General features: G+C 38.0%; 1 protein-coding gene across 1 annotated transcript in view; it reads right to left on the bottom strand.

Moving 5' to 3' along the window:
* PRRC2C (proline rich coiled-coil 2C) overlaps positions 1-18,450 on the bottom strand; it is an 80,437-nt gene that overhangs the window by 34,674 nt on the left and 27,313 nt on the right. The window contains exons 7-16 of the mRNA XM_015586141.2: positions 16,540-16,622; positions 15,779-15,912; positions 15,615-15,702; positions 14,454-14,598; positions 13,009-13,062; positions 8,796-9,423; positions 3,663-3,832; positions 2,972-3,221; positions 1,762-1,972; positions 2-764 (exon numbers count right to left, since the gene is read on the bottom strand). Coding sequence (XP_015441627.1) covers positions 2-764; positions 1,762-1,972; positions 2,972-3,221; positions 3,663-3,832; positions 8,796-9,423; positions 13,009-13,062; positions 14,454-14,598; positions 15,615-15,702; positions 15,779-15,912; positions 16,540-16,622 — 2,526 coding nt within the window. The remainder of the gene's footprint in view (position 1; positions 765-1,761; positions 1,973-2,971; positions 3,222-3,662; positions 3,833-8,795; positions 9,424-13,008; positions 13,063-14,453; positions 14,599-15,614; positions 15,703-15,778; positions 15,913-16,539; positions 16,623-18,450) is intronic.

An 18,450-nucleotide genomic window follows, 5' to 3' on the forward strand; every position in this document is an offset into this window, starting at 1 on the left:
CGGGTTCCGGCGGAGGCGCTGGTGGGGCCGGCTGGGCCTGGGCCTGGGCCTGGGCCTGAGCCGGTGCTGCGGCTGCTGGGGGCGCAGGGACAGGATCTTTCTTTTCCGTTTTTTCCGCTTTTACAACTTTCTCAGTGGCCTTTTCTCCCTTTTCTCCTTCTTTCTCCTTCCTTTGCTCTCGCTCCTCTTTCATATCCCTAAGTATAGGTTTTTTAATGGGACCCGATCTTCTCACAGGCCGATCGCTACCTTCTTCTCTTCTGTTGGAACCTGGCCGTGGGCCCCAGCGAGTTTCCGACTTGGATTTATACAGTTTTTCAGGTTTCGGTCCTTCGGAAGACCGTATGAAGCCGTCCTTTTTTGGTTTGTCCTCCGACCTGTCTGCGGGTTCTTTCGGTTCTATGCACCTGCTGGGTACCTTAGGAATGCTGGCAGGCGGCTCGCTTCTCTGCTCCTCTGATTTCTGCGGGTGGTTAGACCCGTGGGAAACACTCCTTTTCCGGGCAGGCTGACTTTCCCCAGCTGCAGGCCGCTCTTCGTGAGGGGCAGTTGCAGTCTTTTGATCAAGGACGTCAAAACAAGCAGGCTGACTGCTTGAGTCCGTGGGGTGAGGTCTAATGTCTTCCACAGACCTGCTTAAAAACTTCTGTACTTCCGTCTCACTTGGCTCTCTAGCAAAGTCCGCTTTGGGACGAGGCTCTGGCCGACTGTGTTCTACAGGATAAGCAGCAGTAACCTGTTCCTGAGCCAACGGAGCTTCGGGCCTGAGACAACGAGAATTCAGAGGCACATCATCAGGGCAATATCTTTCTTACATGTAAGTGTGCAGCAAAATAATCCCTATAACTTTAAAACAAAACAATGGATCCTAATTATAAAGAGCATCTTTATGTCTCCATAAAAAGTTTAGTGCAGCATTACTCAAAATAGCCAAGAGGTGGAAACAACTTAAACATCCACTGACTGATGACTGAGTTAAGAGAACGTGCTATATACACACACGCAATGGAATGTTATTTAGCTGTTAAAAAAAATCTCGTTATATGCTACAACATGGATGAGGATGTTACACTAAGTGAAATAAATCAGTCACAGAAGGAAAATACTGCACGACTCCTGATACGAGGTATACAATCTCATCAGACCCATCCAAGCAGAGTGGAACGGTGACAGGAAATGGCAGGGAGCGGGAATGAGGAGTTGCTACTAAGTTTTAGCTGTACAACATGAAAGAGTACAGAGGTCTATCCTTCCCAATGAATCAGAATTATAAGACACCATAAAATATACAGAGGGCAGAGTTCTGACTTTATGGTTACAAGTTATTAGAGATCGCCAACTGTCTGCTACTTTGAAGTCTCTCTGTAAATTAGTTTATGTCCTTATCTTGACCTTAGAAAACTTCCATAAGATATTAATAATTAAATGTCTATACCGTTTCTCACTAGCGGAAGAATTCTAGCAACACCTTAGCCAGACTACATGTTAAGTACCCAACCAATGGTGGAAACCTGCCAATCTTAATATCTAACACTAAACTTTAGCAGTTAATTCAATGTATAGAACTAGGTTACAAAAAACTCTAATCGACAGAAATAACAGAAAAAATAAAAGTATGCCCAAAAATGAAATGACACACTTTAAATGGGGGGAAGTCAGATTTGCAGCTCAGTCCTAAATCAGAATGATCGCCAGAGACACCATATAGGTTTTGTTTCGCCACGACACTGAATTTGGTCTATTCATAAACGTAACAATTACCTTACGCCCTCAGGCTCTTCCGCTGCCTGGGGAGTGGCGGCCTGTGGAGGCTCAGGATGAGGGTAGGGATCTGACCCCCACATCAGACGCGGCTCTGAGAGGGGCACTGCATGGTCTCTTGCAGATCGAGCTATATGCTCAAATGACTCAGAACTGTTTGGTGACCCTTCTATCTGATCTCTTCTCATCAGTGGTTTAGGAGGAATCATTCCTGTACGAAAGGCAGAAAAAAAATTAAAAAACAAACACCAACAAAAAAAACAAAACCAAAATTAACAAAACCATAGACATAGAATCTAGGTTATCAATTACTATTTGGTATTCTCTATATTTAAACTACAGAAATATTTTTGCAAAGTAAAACTAATCAACTCAACAAATCATCAGTGATTATGTGAGTTTTTCCATGAATGAGATTTTCATTGCTGCTGTTAAATAGATTTAAGAACTGAGAAAGGACAGCAAGCAAAACCACAATGGCAGCCTATTTTACTGGAAAAAATATAATCAGATAATAAGCACTGTAACTCTATGCATGTTAATACAATGAGAATTACACCAATAGTTATAAATTTTGAGAAAATATTTCTTACAAAAATTCTATTAATCTAGTTTAATGATCAATATGCTATAAATTATGCCTCTTAATTTTTAAAAATTTGTGTAAATTTTAAACTACAATGAGATTCTTGATCATGTTTTTACCACGTGTAAATTTTCCTCTTTACCATTTTAATAATGGATTATCTGGATTTATTCTCACAGATTCCATAAAAGACTGCTAATTTATTTGTTTTTAGCTAACCTTTGAGAAAACAAGTATAGGGCTGGTAAATGATGGAGAAAATTGATAAGCTGGAATATATAACATGGACAAAATTCAAATGTTAAAACACAAAGGAACAAAAGCAGAGTAGCAAACAGATATTGTTAATTAGACAGTAACTTTCCAACTTAAAAATTTTAAATAATATTTACAAAACAGAAAACAACTAGCACTTTGGTCTTATCGCACTGTTGCTTCAGTGTCTGGCGTTTACTCTGCTGAAAGAAAGTTACATAATTCCGTGATAAACACCTAGGGGCCCTTGTACATTCTAACTAGATTACAACTCACAGAGAAATCACGACTAACAATGGAGGGAAAACGAAAAGCTCTGATGCCGCAGAACGGCGAGCCAGCCCTGAGACAGGGCTGTATCCCACTCACCGTGATGAATGGGAGGGATGTCCACGGCCGCTCTACCTGACATCATTCTTGGATCCATGTACGACTGCATCATGAGCCACCTTGGATCAAAACCCATGGATGCCAAGTGCTGAGGGTGGGGCTGCATTGGCTGGTAAAGAGGCCTGTGTGGGGGAGGAGGGACAGCGCCACTGGATGGCTGCGATGGGACCGTCGGTGGAAGTACACCTTGCTGTTGCTGCTGCTGCCATTGCTGCTGTTTCATCTGCTCCTGAAAAGGCAGGGTCCCACAGCTTGAGATTGTAGTTCCATGTGATACATTAATATATATACACCAAGCAATCATATCAGAAAATAGGCTTTTTTGAATCCTTCAAGGGTAAGACTTCAAAAGACATTTAACAGTGAGAGGTGGCAAGACAAAAGAACAAAGGATAAATTATGACATCTTGACTTAAAGCAGCTTATCATTCGTTAATTATGTTGTAGATACCATTTCCCAGAAAGGAAGATGGTGTCTACAGGGAGGCAGAGGAAAAAAGGATTGACAGAGAAGTTCACAGTAAAACCCCTGTCAACAAACTTGATTTAAAAGGGAAAAATGTTCAGGGGAAATTAGTGTGTTTTGTGTATTTATTTTATGTCAAATTATTTTTCTAACTACTGAACAATAAACCTTTCCAATTGTACATGATAGAATGCTTTTCGTTACCTGCTGCCGCTGGAACCGTGGTGGTAAGGACTTCTGGAACTGTTTAAAATACCCAGATAAAACAGCAGGCCGAGGTTGAGACCCTGACTCTGGTTCCGTTTCGTGTGCCACTTGTGTGGTCTCTTTCTCACCGCGACTGCTGTCTTGTCTAGTGAAAACGGGGTCACCCTCTGTCCAAAGAAAAGGTGAAAGAGAGAATGGTATTCATCTATGACACTTGCCAAAAACATACTAAAGTGAAACGATTAGACCGATATATAACAAAAGGTAACGAGGAGGAAAGCATCCTCATTACTCCAAAACACTGCTTTGTATCCTAACGTTGGTAGTCACCAATGAGGTAACATTACACTAACAAAACCTTTGATTTCCTCAAAGCTGGATTCTCGTTAAGACAGAGATTACAGGTTCAAATGCTTCACCATACAAAAATATATATCTGACATTTTGCGATAATAAAACATTTCAAATACTACCTACACCTTCCATGTTTTAATATTAATGTACTACCAGTATTTACTTGTGATTCACAATGACTTGTGAAAACACAAATGGCCTTTAAATACTTAAAATAGAACACAGTGGTTCAACTTTTTTTGATCGAAGGACTATTATCTATAAAGAAAACTGATGAATCTAAGTCTGACAACAAAAGAGTGATCACCGGCTTTTTTCGAATATATAAATCGTTATTTTATGTAAAGGGTGTCACGTATGATTATGTAGAAAGGGGAACCACATACATATCAAAAAGGAAAGTTTTCATCCCAAAGAAAACAAGAGCCATATTTGTTCTAGAGAACGTCATTTGTTAAAATTACAAAGCCAACGTTTTTACAAATTCTTTTCTCAGACAACTGGGGATGAATCTTAAAAGGAAGTTTATTTTGCTAATGTAAAACCATGCTGTAATATTAAAAATGTGTAAATGAGAAAAGAAAATACTGGGAGAACCAATTAAAAATCAAATGGTTACATCTCACTGATAAACCTAGCTAAAATTAAGCTGCCATCAGAGAAAATATAAAATCTCGATGAAAATAAAAGTGCCACTGAATATTATTAAAAAGAAAACAATAATTTATGTAGATATAGTCACCACTGACCACTAAATTATCAGGATCAATACATATATTCATTGACAGAACTAGGACTAAATTATGAATTTCCTTATTTCTAATCGACTATAGTCCTTTCTCATTAACTGCTAATAAGATTCTCTAAGGCTGTTTGTTCTCTTTCAGCACTGAAGTAACCCTGAGTATAAATAAAAACATACAACAAATTTTCAAATAGCTGTATAATATAATTTCAAGCAACAGGGTCTTATAGAAAGAGCGTGGGTTTTGAGCTCAAAAGTTTCAGTATTTTTATATCATAAAATATACTGAAATAAAAATACTTCTATTTTAATTCTATTTTAACTTAAGCTGTTCATTAAGACTGAGCTTTACTACAAGTTTGGAGTAAGGTGTTAAGTATTTTTTTAAAAAGCATTAACAGTTTGCTAAAAGTACATCAATTACATTATGGAAGCTTTTATATTTCAACTGGTAGAAAAATCTGTAATTATGACCTGGGTATAGTCATTTAATTATGACAATCAAAAATTCCCATTAAGCTCTATTCAATTTGAAGTTTAGAAATCAACAAATGAGATTTTATTTAGTTAGATGTCTTGGAATAAAAAGGAAAAAGCTGAAGGTTCAGCATGTGAGTATAAAGCCAATACGATTTAGCAAACAGAACTGAAGCTCATCTAATAACTTTGAAAAACACTGAAGAATAACCCCATCATCCTTCCCAAAATGAAATGACTCATTTCTTCCAACACACAATTGCTGTCTTTTCATACTTTTCTATAAGACAAACAGGATTCTGGGATGACGGCTGAGTAGGAATAACAGCAATTTCTTCTGCAACCCAGACAGCAATTGCACTGTCAGAATATGTCTGATGTAACTATTTTGGAACTTTGGAGTCTATTGAAGGCTTGTAACTTGCAGGGAAGACTTGGACAATAGAGTGCAGTTAATTTCAGTCAATTAGAGCTCTTAGCAGCAGGACCAGCTACCCACCCCCATTTCAAGCAGAAGAAAGAATAGATGAACTTGAAGATAGAACGATAGAAATTATTAAATCTGAGGAACAGAAAAGAAAGTAAACAGAGCCTAAAGGACCTGTGGGACAAGATCAAACAGACCCACATGCACACTGAGGGAGTCCAAACACAGGAGAGAGGGAGGGCAGAGACTGCACACTAGTGAGCATGTAAAATGGTACAGTCACTGTGAAAAACAGTATGGTGGGTCCTCAAAAATTAAAAACAATTACCCTACGATCCAGCAATTCCGCTTCTGGGTATACACTCAAAAAAAAAAAAAAAAGAAAGAAATAATGGCAAAAACTTCTGAAATTTGATTTAAAAAAAGAACATTTATACCTCTAAGAAGCTCAATGAACTTTAACAGACCCAAACTGAGAAGCATTATAATCAAACTTTCAAAAGACAAAGACAAAAAATTTTGAAAGCAGCAAGAGAAAGCACTAAGAGAAGTCACACACAAAGGGTTCTCAATAAGATTATCAGATTTCTCATCAGAAACACTGGAGGCCAGAAGGCAGTTTTCAGAGTTAAGTAAGGGAGAAGAAACTAAGACATTCACAGAAAAAGGCTGAGGGAATTCATTACCATTAGTCCTGCCCTCCAAGAAATGCTCAAGGGAATCCTTTAGGGTGAAATGAAGACACTAGACAATATCGAAGCTGTATGACAAAATAAAGGTCTCAGTAAAGGTGGATAAAATACAGGAAATTATATAAGCGACTAGTATTTTAACAGTGGCGTGTAACTATGTTTTTCTGCATGATTTAAGAAATATATATTAAAAAATAAACTAATTATTAATCCAAAACCTACAGCTAACACCACACTCAATGGTGGTAAGACTGAGAGCATTTTCTAAGATCAGGAACAAGACAAGAGTTATTAGGCAAGAAAAAAATATATCAGAATTGGAAAAGAAGTTATTTTTCACAGATAATATGATTTTATAATAGAAAACCCTAAAAATTCTACAAAAACTGTTAGAATAAATTAATTCAGCAAATTAACAGGTAACGAATTTAATATACAAAAATTACTTGCACAGCTATACACTAAAAATGAACAATCTGAAAAAGAAATTACAAAAACAATACCATTAACAAAAGCATCGTAAAGAATAAAATCCTTAGGAATTAACTGGGGAGGTGAAAGACTTTTATAATGAAAACTACAAAATACTGATGAAGAAATTAAAGACGATATAAGTAAATGGAAATACATCCCATGTTCATGAATTGGAAGACTCAATATTGTTACATGTCAACACTAGCCAAAGCAATGTACAGAGTCAATCAAAATCCCAAGGGCATTCTTTATAGAAATAGAAACACCCATCCTTAAATTCACATAGAATCTCAATGTACCCACAGTAGCCAGAACAATCTTGAAAAAGAATAACAAAGACTTACTATGAAGCCACAATAAAAATGTGATATTGACGTAAAGGCAAACACAGACCAATGAAATAAAGTATATAGTCCTGAGATAAACCATCAGATATATGCTCAAATGATTTTAGACAAGGGTGGCAAGACCACTCAATAGAGGAAAGGACTTTCCAACTAATGGTGTTGGGAAAACTGGATATCCATATGCAAAAGAATGAAGTTGGATGCTTACCTAACACAATATACAAAACAATGCAAAATACGTCAAAGACATAGACGTCTGACATAGAACTCTGAAACTTGCCTAAGAAAACATAGGGCAAAAGGTTCATGATATTAGATTCGGCAATGACTTCTTAGATACGACACCAAAGACAAAAGCAACAAAAGAGAAAACTGGACTTTGTGAAAACTGTAAAGTTTTGTGCATCGAAATATCAAGAGTGAAATGACAACCCAAGGATTGGGGGAAAATATTGACAGATCATATATCTGATAAGGGTCCGACACCAGAATATATAGCCAACTCCTAAAGCTGCAACCACCACCAATCCAATTCAAAAATGGGCAAAGAACTGCAACAGACATTTCTCCAAAGGAGATATATGAATGGCCAATAAACATCGAAAAGATCCTCAACCTCACTAATCATTAGGGAAAAGCAAATCAAAACTACAATGAGATATCACCTCATACCTACTAGGATGGCTACTATAAAAAAAAAAAAAAAAACCCACAAAAATTCAAAAAATAACAAATGTCGGTGAGAACACGAGAAACAAACTCTGCACACTGCTGGAGGGAATGTAAAATGGTACAGTCGCCGTGAAAAGCAGAATGGTGGGTCCTCAAAAATTAAAAATAATTACCCTATAATCCAGCAATTCCACTTCTGAATATACACTCAAAAGAAATGAAAGCAGAGTCTCAAAGAGATGTTTGTACACTCACATTCACAGCAGCATTATTAGGAATAGGTAAAATGTGGAATCAATCCAAGTGTTCATCAACAGATGACTGGATAAGCAAAGTGTCATATATACACACACAATGAATTATGAGCCTTAAAAAAGGGGCAATTCTGTAATATATTACAATATGGATGAACCTTGAAGACATTGTGTTAAATGAAATAAGCCGGTCACAAAAAGACAAATGTTGTATGATTCCACTGAAATAAAGCACTCAGAACAGTCGATATCACGGACAGAAAGAATGGCTGCCAGGGGCTGGGGAGAGAAGGGACTAGGGCGCTCGTTTCGCGGGCGTAGGGATGGGCTTTCCGTTTTACGAGACGAAGCATTCTGGAGATGAATGGTGGTGAGAATGCACAACATTATGAATGTATTTAATACCACTGAATTGTACACCTAAAAATGGTTAAGATGCTAAATTTTATGGCACATGTACTTTACCATAAGGAAAAAAATTAGGGCAAAAAAGCATATTAAATTATCCAATAAAAGTTAACTTCTATCCAAAACAAACAAAAAAACAATCTTTTGTTTATCTGGATTACATACTGTTTTTTAGATTTTTAAATTTAGGTTACACATATTAAAAATACACAAACATCAACACTGTAGTAACATGAGGCATTTTGTAAAGCGTACATAAGAACAAACAAGACTATTATACCTTTATTAGTGCTGCTTTCACTTTCTGGTTTTTCTACCAGAGGCTCTAAAGCAGGTTCCTTGTGCTCGATTTTTTCCTCCACTTTCTCCCTTTCTTTCTTCTCCGATTCACCCTCCTTTTCCTGTTCTTTCGTCTTTTGCAGTTCTAGTTCTTTTTCCTTTTCCGGCTGCTGTTCTAGTTCTTTGTCTTTTTCTTGCTTTCTTTCCTTCTCCATTTCTCTTTGTTTCTCCTGCTCTCTCTCCAGCTCTTTCTCCTTCTCCTGCAGCCTCTCCCTTTCTTTTTCCCTCTCCTTCTCTCGCTCCCGTTCTTGTTCTTTTTCGAGTTCTTTCTCCCGCTCCCGTTCCTTTTCCCGCTCCCTTTCTCTGATTTCCTCCGGAGATGGCTGCTTGTCCACGATACCAAGCTTTTCATCCAACTGTTTCAATTTCTCAGCACAAGCTGCCTTCCTCTGTTCTTCCATCCTTCGCTCTTCCTCTTCACGCCGTTTACGAGCACGTTCCACCGCTGCAGAAAGTTCTGACTGCTGTCTTCTTCTCTGCTTCCATATTTCATCTTCGTCAGGTACTTGCTGCTTGGCGGGGAAAGGGCCTGGTCTTCCAGGTACTGCCTGTCGGTCTGGAGGAGGATGCTGAAACATTCAGAGAAAATTATCGGACGAATGTGACAAATCTGACAAACACTGGATATCTTGGCATTGAGAGAGAGGAAAAAACTCCCACAAAATGAGAGAAATTTTCCTGATAAAACATATTAAAATGGAAAAAAGTAACAACATGGGAAAAATATTAAATCTAGACTAATTCCTCAAGCTAAGACCAGAATAATTAATCCCACCACCTAATATTCACTGAGCATGCACCACACACAAAGCTCACTCAGTATTTGCTGAATAAATCAGAAGCTGTCACAACATGACTTTCAAAATATAAATTTAGAGATAAAGGAAATTTAGAATGTGAGTACTTTAGCAGCAATTGCCAGGAATGAAATGCGGAAAAGAGAAAGAAGTCCAGAAGGATGCAAAACGGGACCACAAGAGCCCTGAGAAGATGGGGGTGTGGTTATAGGTGAAAAAAGCAGACAGTGGAAAAGGAGACACTGCAGCTGCTGACAATTCAAAGGAGAAGAAATTCCTAGAAATCAGCCTGGGAAGAGAGAGTTCTGCCTCCGAAATGAAAGATCCAGAAATGCATATCTAGAATCCAAAGTGGAATGAGGGAAGATCACCCAAGGGACTGCGTTTTAATGATTTAATTTTCAATTAATGTGTTCTAAACTACTATGTGGTCTAAAATCACTGCCAGCAAAGAAAAGCAGAATGAAAAGAGCACATGAAGGACTGAAACATTGAGGAATGAAAAAAAAATGTTTTTAAAAATGCTGATTTTAATAGCTACAAGGATGAAGAAAACTTAAATCCCATAACTAGTCAGAATCCTTTACAAAAGAGAAAATAATGGTATGATAAAAACATTAGAATGAATATAAGAAAACATGAATACGCTATCATTTACTGACAGTGCTGTCTTATGCATACCACTTAATCTCCCTGGTGTTCAGTTACTTCATCTATAGCTCAGAGACAAGCTGCAAAAACAAAGTGATCATATAAAAGTACCCAATTTCCACAGTAAACTCACAGAGTAAGCATTTTTAAAGGAGCAACTTCGCTAAAGTATAATTTACATAAAATGTGATGCACAGAGTTTGATGAGTCTGGACGAGTGTTATACTTGTATACTACAACCACAATCAAGACACAGGGCGTTTTCATCATTCCTCCACCCACACCCCCGACCCCAAGCAACCACTTCTGGCAGTCTTGAGTATTTTGCCTTTCCTAGAATTTCATATAAATGGATACATCAAGTTATGTTCTCTTTTGTGTCTGGCTTCTTGTGCTTCAGGTAATAGTTCTGGGTCACTGTGTGTTATCAATAGTTTGCTCCACTCCACTGCTAAATAGTATTCAATCACAGGTGCATCATTTCATCTGTGGATGGACATGTGGATTGCTTCTCGTTTTTAAACTATGAATAATAAAACAGCTATGGGCATTTATGCCTACGTCTTTGTGTAAATATGTATTTTCATTTCTCCTGGATAAATATCTAGGAATGGAACTGCCAAGTCATATGGTAAATATATGTTTCATTTTATAAGAAACTGCCAAACTGTTTTCCTAAGTGATCACAAGGTTTTACAGCCCCGCCAGCAACGCATGAGGGTGCCAGCTGCTCTGCATCCCACCCAACATTTGGTGTCATCAGCCTTTTTAATTTTGGACATGTAACAAAATCTCATTGTGGTTTTAATTTCCGTCTCCCTGGTGACTAAAGATATTGAACATTTTTTCATGTGCTCTTTGACCATTTATATACCTTATTTTGTTTAGTGAATGTCCAAATTATTTTGTTGGGCTATTTATCTTATTATTGAGTTATAAGTTTTTTGTTTGTTTGTTTGTTTGTTTTAATAATATTCCAATACAAGTTCTTTGCCAGATGAAATTAGTAAAAAAAAAATTTTTTTTGACAGAAATCCTTTCATTACCTTTCTAATGTTTTTAGGGAAGGCCTCTAAAGTGGTAATATCTGATCAGAGAATTTAATAGGAAAAATCCCAGGAAAAGAACCTTCCAGTAAGAGGAAACAGCAGAGAAAATGTCTTAAGGATGTAATAAAAAAAAACAGCAGCAACAAAGATCGTGTGGTGAGGACAGAAGGAAGCGTAGACGAGATCAGAAGTAGACTGTAAAGTCCCGCGCAGGCACCGCGTGGCCTCAGGCGCGCGCCCAGTCTGAAAAGCCTGTGTGCGTCTCCTACGGAAAACCTGCGACGAGGGGGAGGGCTGAGCAGGCCGCGAGGGAGGAAGAGCAAAGGCTGTTGAGAGCCGATGCGATAGTGCACATGAAACGCAACAGGTGGCAGCAAGGACTCAGTGCAGGAACGTGTTCTGAAGGCAGAGGCGACCTAATTTGCTGACATTAAGCTGGATGTAAGGTGAAAACGGACTTCCAAGTTTTCACTTGAGTAAATGCGTGATAATGTGGAAGACGAGAAGCAGCAGGACCGTGTATGTGTGGGAGTCAGGGAGAGGGGGAGTGTGTGTGTTACGGTTTGGATATATTAAGTATGAGATATCCATCAGCAGGCCACGTGGGGATGTTGAACTGACTGCTTTAAGGGCTCCCGGTATACACGTTGAGTGCCATGAGCACGCACACGAGACCCTTCAGGGAAAAGATATACCGCTGACCCTTGAACAACATGGGTTTGAACCGCCCAGGTCCACGCATGGATTTTTTTAATGGACATACAGTTGTCCCTCTATATCCCCAGGTTTTGTATTCGAGGGTTCAAACGACCATGGATCGAGAATAATATTTTTGATCCATGGTTGGAAATCCATGGATGGTCCTGGAACTAATCCCCTGTAGCTAAGATTTTGGCAAGTGAAAATTATACGTGGATTCTCAACTGTGTGAAGGGTTGGTGCCCCGACCCCCGAATCTTTCAAGGGTCAACTATAGTTAAAAAAAGGAGGACACAGCCCTGACCCCTCCAACACCCAAAGGTCATTACAGGAAGCTCAGAAGGAATACAAATTAAAGAGAACAAAAACAGTGTAATGTCTCAAAAACAAGTTAATAAAAAAGTGTTTTAAGAAGGATGAAGAAAGATTAACTATATCAACTGCTGCTGAGATTAAGTAAAACGAAGACAAGAAAACTGCATTTGGCAAGATGGAAGTCATTACTGACTTGGAAATAACAGTCTCAAAGGTATGGCGGGAGATGAAAGCCTAAGCGAAGAGCGAGAAACAATTCTGCCGGGCAGGAGAACAGAGAAACAGGGTAGACACTTCAGGGGGTGGTGGGCAGTGGAGTTAGGGGAGGACTGGTTTAAAAAAGTTTTTTAAATATGGGAGATAACAGGTAAGTGAAAGAAGATGGGATCCAGGGGCAAGTAGAAGAGTTGTCCTTAGAAGCAAGGACAACAGGAAGGGCACAGAAATGGGAAAAACGGTGCTTCGCGTTTTCTTAGTGAATGGGGAACATTAGCAGCTAAGAACGAAGAGGGAAAGGATAAAGAGGAAGACACAGAGGCTACAAGATAAGGACCATAATTGTTTCAGAAACGTCATAAATAAAAAAACATTAAAACAAAGTCAAATAATATATACAGACCATTAAGCAGCATTTAAAATTTACCTGCTGTGCAAGCAGCTTTGGAGGTGGTGGCAGGTGGGAAGATGGTCCACGTTCCTATGGATCGTTAGAAAATAATCAGATAAAAGTATCTACTGGAAATATCTCTGAATGTGCTGATTTTTTCAGAGAGCACAAAACTGCAAAAAGCAAACCATTTTTATCCTTTTCTCTTTTTAAATAAAAGTACTCCACTCACCGCAAGATGACTTTATAGAATCATACTGTGGTTTCAATAAGGTTAGACTCTCAAATGAACTTTTGCAAGAAACAGAATTTTAGTGTATAAATTCTGGAATTCTAGCTCAGTTAATTTGGCTGCTTAGAGGTATGCCTTGAATTTCAAAATTTTATTTATGTAAGTCCAATTCTTTTCCTGGGTTTTCTTTTTAACGGCAAACTGAAGCTATGAGATTTACCTAAAGAAAACCTGGAGCCAGATATAATACATAGAATATTCACGCACTAATATATACATTAGTGTCGCACACATAGAAAAAAATCTAGACATCAAAATCTGGTTTTTAATATTCCTCTATTCTTTCATGAAGAAAGGAAGCATCATTCCCCACTTGCCGGTAGTTAAAAGTCACATAAAACATGGATTTTATAAAAAATACTAGAAAAATCCTTCTTTTTCCAGAGTTCACCATTTATTCTCCAACGGCTAACCAATGCCTTAAGAACGGAGCTTAAACGTCCTTGCGCAGCACACGAGACTGACTGCTTCTCCCTGCTCCCCCACATCCCAGTACAGGGGTCTTCCCGCGTGTGCCGCGCCCACGGCTCAGAGCCACTCTCCTCCCTGCGGGGACTCGCTGTGCGCTCTAACCGACGCCTGCGGGCCCTCTTTTCCTTTCACCTCCCTGAAGGGACCGGGTCCTCCGCGTGCTGGTATGAATTCCACGAACACGTGCTGCGTGTGCGAGGAGTTAAGCGGACCGTCAGGAAGGAAGCCCTTTTTCATCCCATTTGCAATGCAGCTCCTGCTGCATCTCAGAGGCAGGGTCAACTAGATCTGTTGCGCACGGACTTCCCTTCTTTACCTGTTCTTCAAAATGGCTCAGACAAGATTTCTCTGCTCCCCATGTGAGACCTTCCCACTCAGACAGGGTACAATCTCACATAGGAACACTGCCTAGGAGTTACAGTGTTCAGTGCACCACAAAACACACCAGCAATGATAGTTTGGCAAACAATTTAGCCCACCATGTTGATTCAACTAGCTGTTACAAGAAAAAAAGGAAAATCTTTAGTTTCTACCTGATAATTTTAGCTACTGTATTAATAGATCCTGTTAATATGCAATGAAATGATGGTTTAGATCTAGAGGTAGTCAAGAAAAAAATATAGTTTCCTTTCCTAAGTCTTCTTCCAACTCTATGATTATAAAATTAGTTCACCCATAGTTATCTGCAGTGACAAGGATCTCCCTGAAGCCAACAAACCTGATTAAATGGTGGTCCTTTCCCATAGGGACCTTTTGCTACTGGTGGCTGGGCAGGTATCTGAGATGACGATTTAGTATTGCACACTTCATCTGCTTCTTTTCGGGTTTCACTGTTTTCAGAGGCTTTTGAACCTTGGTCCTCACTGCAAATTTGAAATCCAGGTAAAATAAAAAAGTAAAGTGGATGAAATGTACCATACGTAAATGTATTTTCTCTATGTAGAAAAGACATTAATTCCATTTGGTATCGGGGGAAAATGTCTCAAGGAACAAGATGGTTTTGTGACCTAGTGGCGCTAATCTATTTATTCAATAAATATATACCATATGTCTACAACATGTTGGGGACTGGACTTGGCCGGGTTATCACAAGGCCTGAAGGGTGGTACAGCAGTTATCAAATATGGACGTGCACGCTTAACACACAATGTGGCAAAGGAATAGAATCCCACCACTTTCTATCACCCCCCACCCCCCCGCCAAATATCTCATCTGAATGCAACTGAGTAATAGTGCGGATATTTAATAACTGTATTCTAATTTATTCTGATTTACTGAAAAAGATAAATCAAATTGCAGGATTTTAAAAAATCAACAAATCACAGGAAACTCACAACTGATGATGAAACAGCAGTGTTTTACAAGGCCATGGCTGAAAAACTACCAATATGTGCATGCAAGCTCCCGTGTATTTTAAGAGCCCAACTATTATGTCACATAACCCATACATTCCTGACTCGGATGCCCCTGTCCCAAAAGAAAGAGACAAAAGGCTCCCATTTTCCAAGACACTGCTTGCTAAGCTTGAAAAAAATGAAAGACCCAAAGGAGCTATAGTCACCTATGTAATTTTTCTCAATTTTGTAAATATGGATCGAGTGAAGCAAGTAGCAACTGTTAAATGGTCTTTGATATTGTTTCTCAAAATATCTCCAATTAGATGGCAAGCATCAAAATGTCAAACTTTAATTCTGTCATTAGCTATACTTTTAAAATTTGACTCATCACCTTCCCTCTCACTGAGAAAAAGTTCTTGGAGTACAATGTAGAAATTCTATAAATAAGGAACAAATACTTATTAATGAAGCCTCTCTGATTAAATGGCTAATATTATATCAACAAACTCATAATATGAACTGTAAAAGAAATCGCAACTTACCTGCTGTTTTCTTTAGGACTACTACTTCCTTGCTCATCATCATCGCTGAAATTCAGCTGTTCTGTATAATCTACTTCCATCTGGGCACCTATTAAATTATGGAAAACTCAGCTTGACTGTTTAAAATCATCTAAAAATGAAAAACTCTTAATTTTGCCTCTTACCTGCCCAACCTTCATCAGCTTCAGCATCTAGGTTATCAAATTTATCGAGCTCCTTCAGCTCTGATGCACTAAGGATGGAGGGGCGTTCAGGCTCAGAGGCCCACGAAGGAGGCGGGCCTCTTCCTCGAAGACCTCTATTGACCAAGAGTATAAGGGGAGAGGGTACCAAGTTTTAGTGGTACTAATCAGAAAAATCAAAAGGTTGAAATGTAGTTCATTTCAATTCAACAATGTTTTCTACATGATATACAAAATATTTTGTACGTGATGTGTGTATGAAGTAAATTATGTAAATTTAAGACAATACATAATTCTTATGCAAGTATTTAACAGGAGGCAAGGACTTTTTTTGTCAAAGAATTAAAACAAATATATGTTAAAGGATAATATAGCTAAGACTAATATTCAATAATCTCATACTAATCTTATACTAATAATCTCAAAATAGAGAGGTTTAAGAAAAGCCATCATTCAGGAGGATGCTCAAGCATCAGGCAAAAGAAGGAAATGTGGCCTCACTAACATCATGGAAGAAAAGAGGGATAAACAAGTGCCATAAATTTTTAGGGCCATAATTTTCAGTTTTCAGAATCTTATGTAAGATAATTTAAAGTTTTAGAGAAATGGAGTATTTTTGTTCTCTTATAAAAGTTATCCAATTATGGCAGCTGTACTCTGAGGACAGAAAAATGAATCAATCATCACAAGCCACTCAACCTCCAGGAAATGCTCTGCACACTTTAATCATTTAATAGTCTTACTTGTTTGCTTCAGATAAAGAAGGTGGAAACCTCATGGGACCATGAAGAGGAGGATACGCCATCCTTGGATACTGCTGAAACATCTATATGTAGGAAATAAAAACTGATTAACCACCCAGTTTAAAAAAAAAGATCACCCTAAGCCTAAAATGATAATTTATAGAAAGAATGATTAAAAATAAATAGTACTATGAAGAACTCATTTTATCTGCTGGTACAGATCATCAACCATCCTCAATAACAAGCCATTTGTAAGATTATTACCTCCACCAAATCTTTACAAATAGAGGCAATAGCCAGTGCTCGTCCTAAGAACTTCTTATTTCATTAACAAAATTACACAAAAATGATTGTATATTGACATGAAAAACTAAAAAAGACAACGGGCATGCACTGCAGAAAACTGCAGAGACTTAACCAAGTCCGAATACTGGAAATAATATGAGACTTCGACTGAATGCAGGAGTCCATTAACTGAAGGCACATTTGCTGGCAGACAGAACTCAGTTCAGATAAAAGGACAATCCATAACCCAAGGGAGTAAGGGAGGAGGTGGGTAAGGGCATAGGTAGATTCCCACTCAAGTTATCATGAGACAATAACTATAAATTGAGGCCCGGAGATGACGCTCTCTAAGGCTTTGAGAAGCTAAATTTAAGAGTAAGATAGAGTATAAAAAGAAACAAAACATCAAGGGATTTGTCTTATGATTCGAAAGGGAAGGAATGTCCAGGAATGCTTGGTTATTTACTATTTGCTTATATCCAGGTCAGATTATATTAAAAAAAAAAAAAAAAACACGAAATCATATTACCTTAAAACACATAATTTACATCCTAACATAGATTAGTTTTGCTAAAAAAAGTTTAACTTAAAGAAATTAATTTATACCCGAAGAAAGGCTATGCTTACATGATCATGCTGTCTAAAGAAGATATTTCTAAGCAGGGCTAGAGCAAAGTTAATTAAGTTAAGCAGCAGTTGAAACCCAACTGGGAAAGCCTTTTGTTTGGGAAGCACTCTGGAGCACCATGGGCTGCATCACGCTTCGATAACTGAGTCAGCAAATATACTATTAGAGGCAAGTATTCACAGGTAAAGTTGCACTAGACCCCCTGCTGATTTTTCAGGCATAGAGATCAATTCTGAGTGGCATTAAATGTTTAAAATTTAGAACTTTGCCACAAAATTAATTGTAGAAAAAATCTTTACATTCTCAATATATGGTAGTGGTTTTCAAAATGTTTTTGTTCATCCGTGGAACACTTCATTCAAATAAAATCACTGATGAAACTGGAGGCAAAGTCCACTTGGTCTCCCCTCTTTTCTTCCCTGACCCTGTCCCACCCCCACGTCTGGAAATTCGAGGGTCTTTAAAAGCACAAATTGAAAATTATTAGGAGACAACAGTTGGGTGTATATCATTTTTCAAGGACAGGTTAGCATAGATGATTTTTATCACACTCCCAATTTTTTAAAGAAAATATTTAACAAGTAACGGTATTTAATCACTTATTTCCCTCCTCTGCCCTAGAATGGTTAAATAATATCAATACAAAGACTAGAAAATATGAAAAAAAAATTGGCTACATAGAGCCTGAATACTTGGAGTTAAATCATAGAAAATGGACATAGGAACTAGATTCTTCCTTTTGAGATTAAGAATCTAAAAAAATGTAAATTTATTTACTTGGACAGATGTTACTTGCCATATAATTTCACAGTAGGCTGAGAGCAAACACATGAATGAGGGCACCAAATTCTGACTTATAGAAAAACTAATTTATAAAAAATATAAGGGCCAGAAGTATACATTAAATCATACTATAAAGACTGAGTCAACAAAATCCAGATTCCACAGGATAACAAGTAAATTGTACCAGATAAGCTTCAAAGAAAAGAGAGAGAGGG

Source organism: Pteropus alecto, unplaced genomic scaffold (genome assembly GCF_000325575.1).
Source record: "Pteropus alecto unplaced genomic scaffold, ASM32557v1 scaffold101, whole genome shotgun sequence".
In the NCBI taxonomy this organism is placed as follows: Eukaryota; Metazoa; Chordata; class Mammalia; order Chiroptera; family Pteropodidae; genus Pteropus; species Pteropus alecto.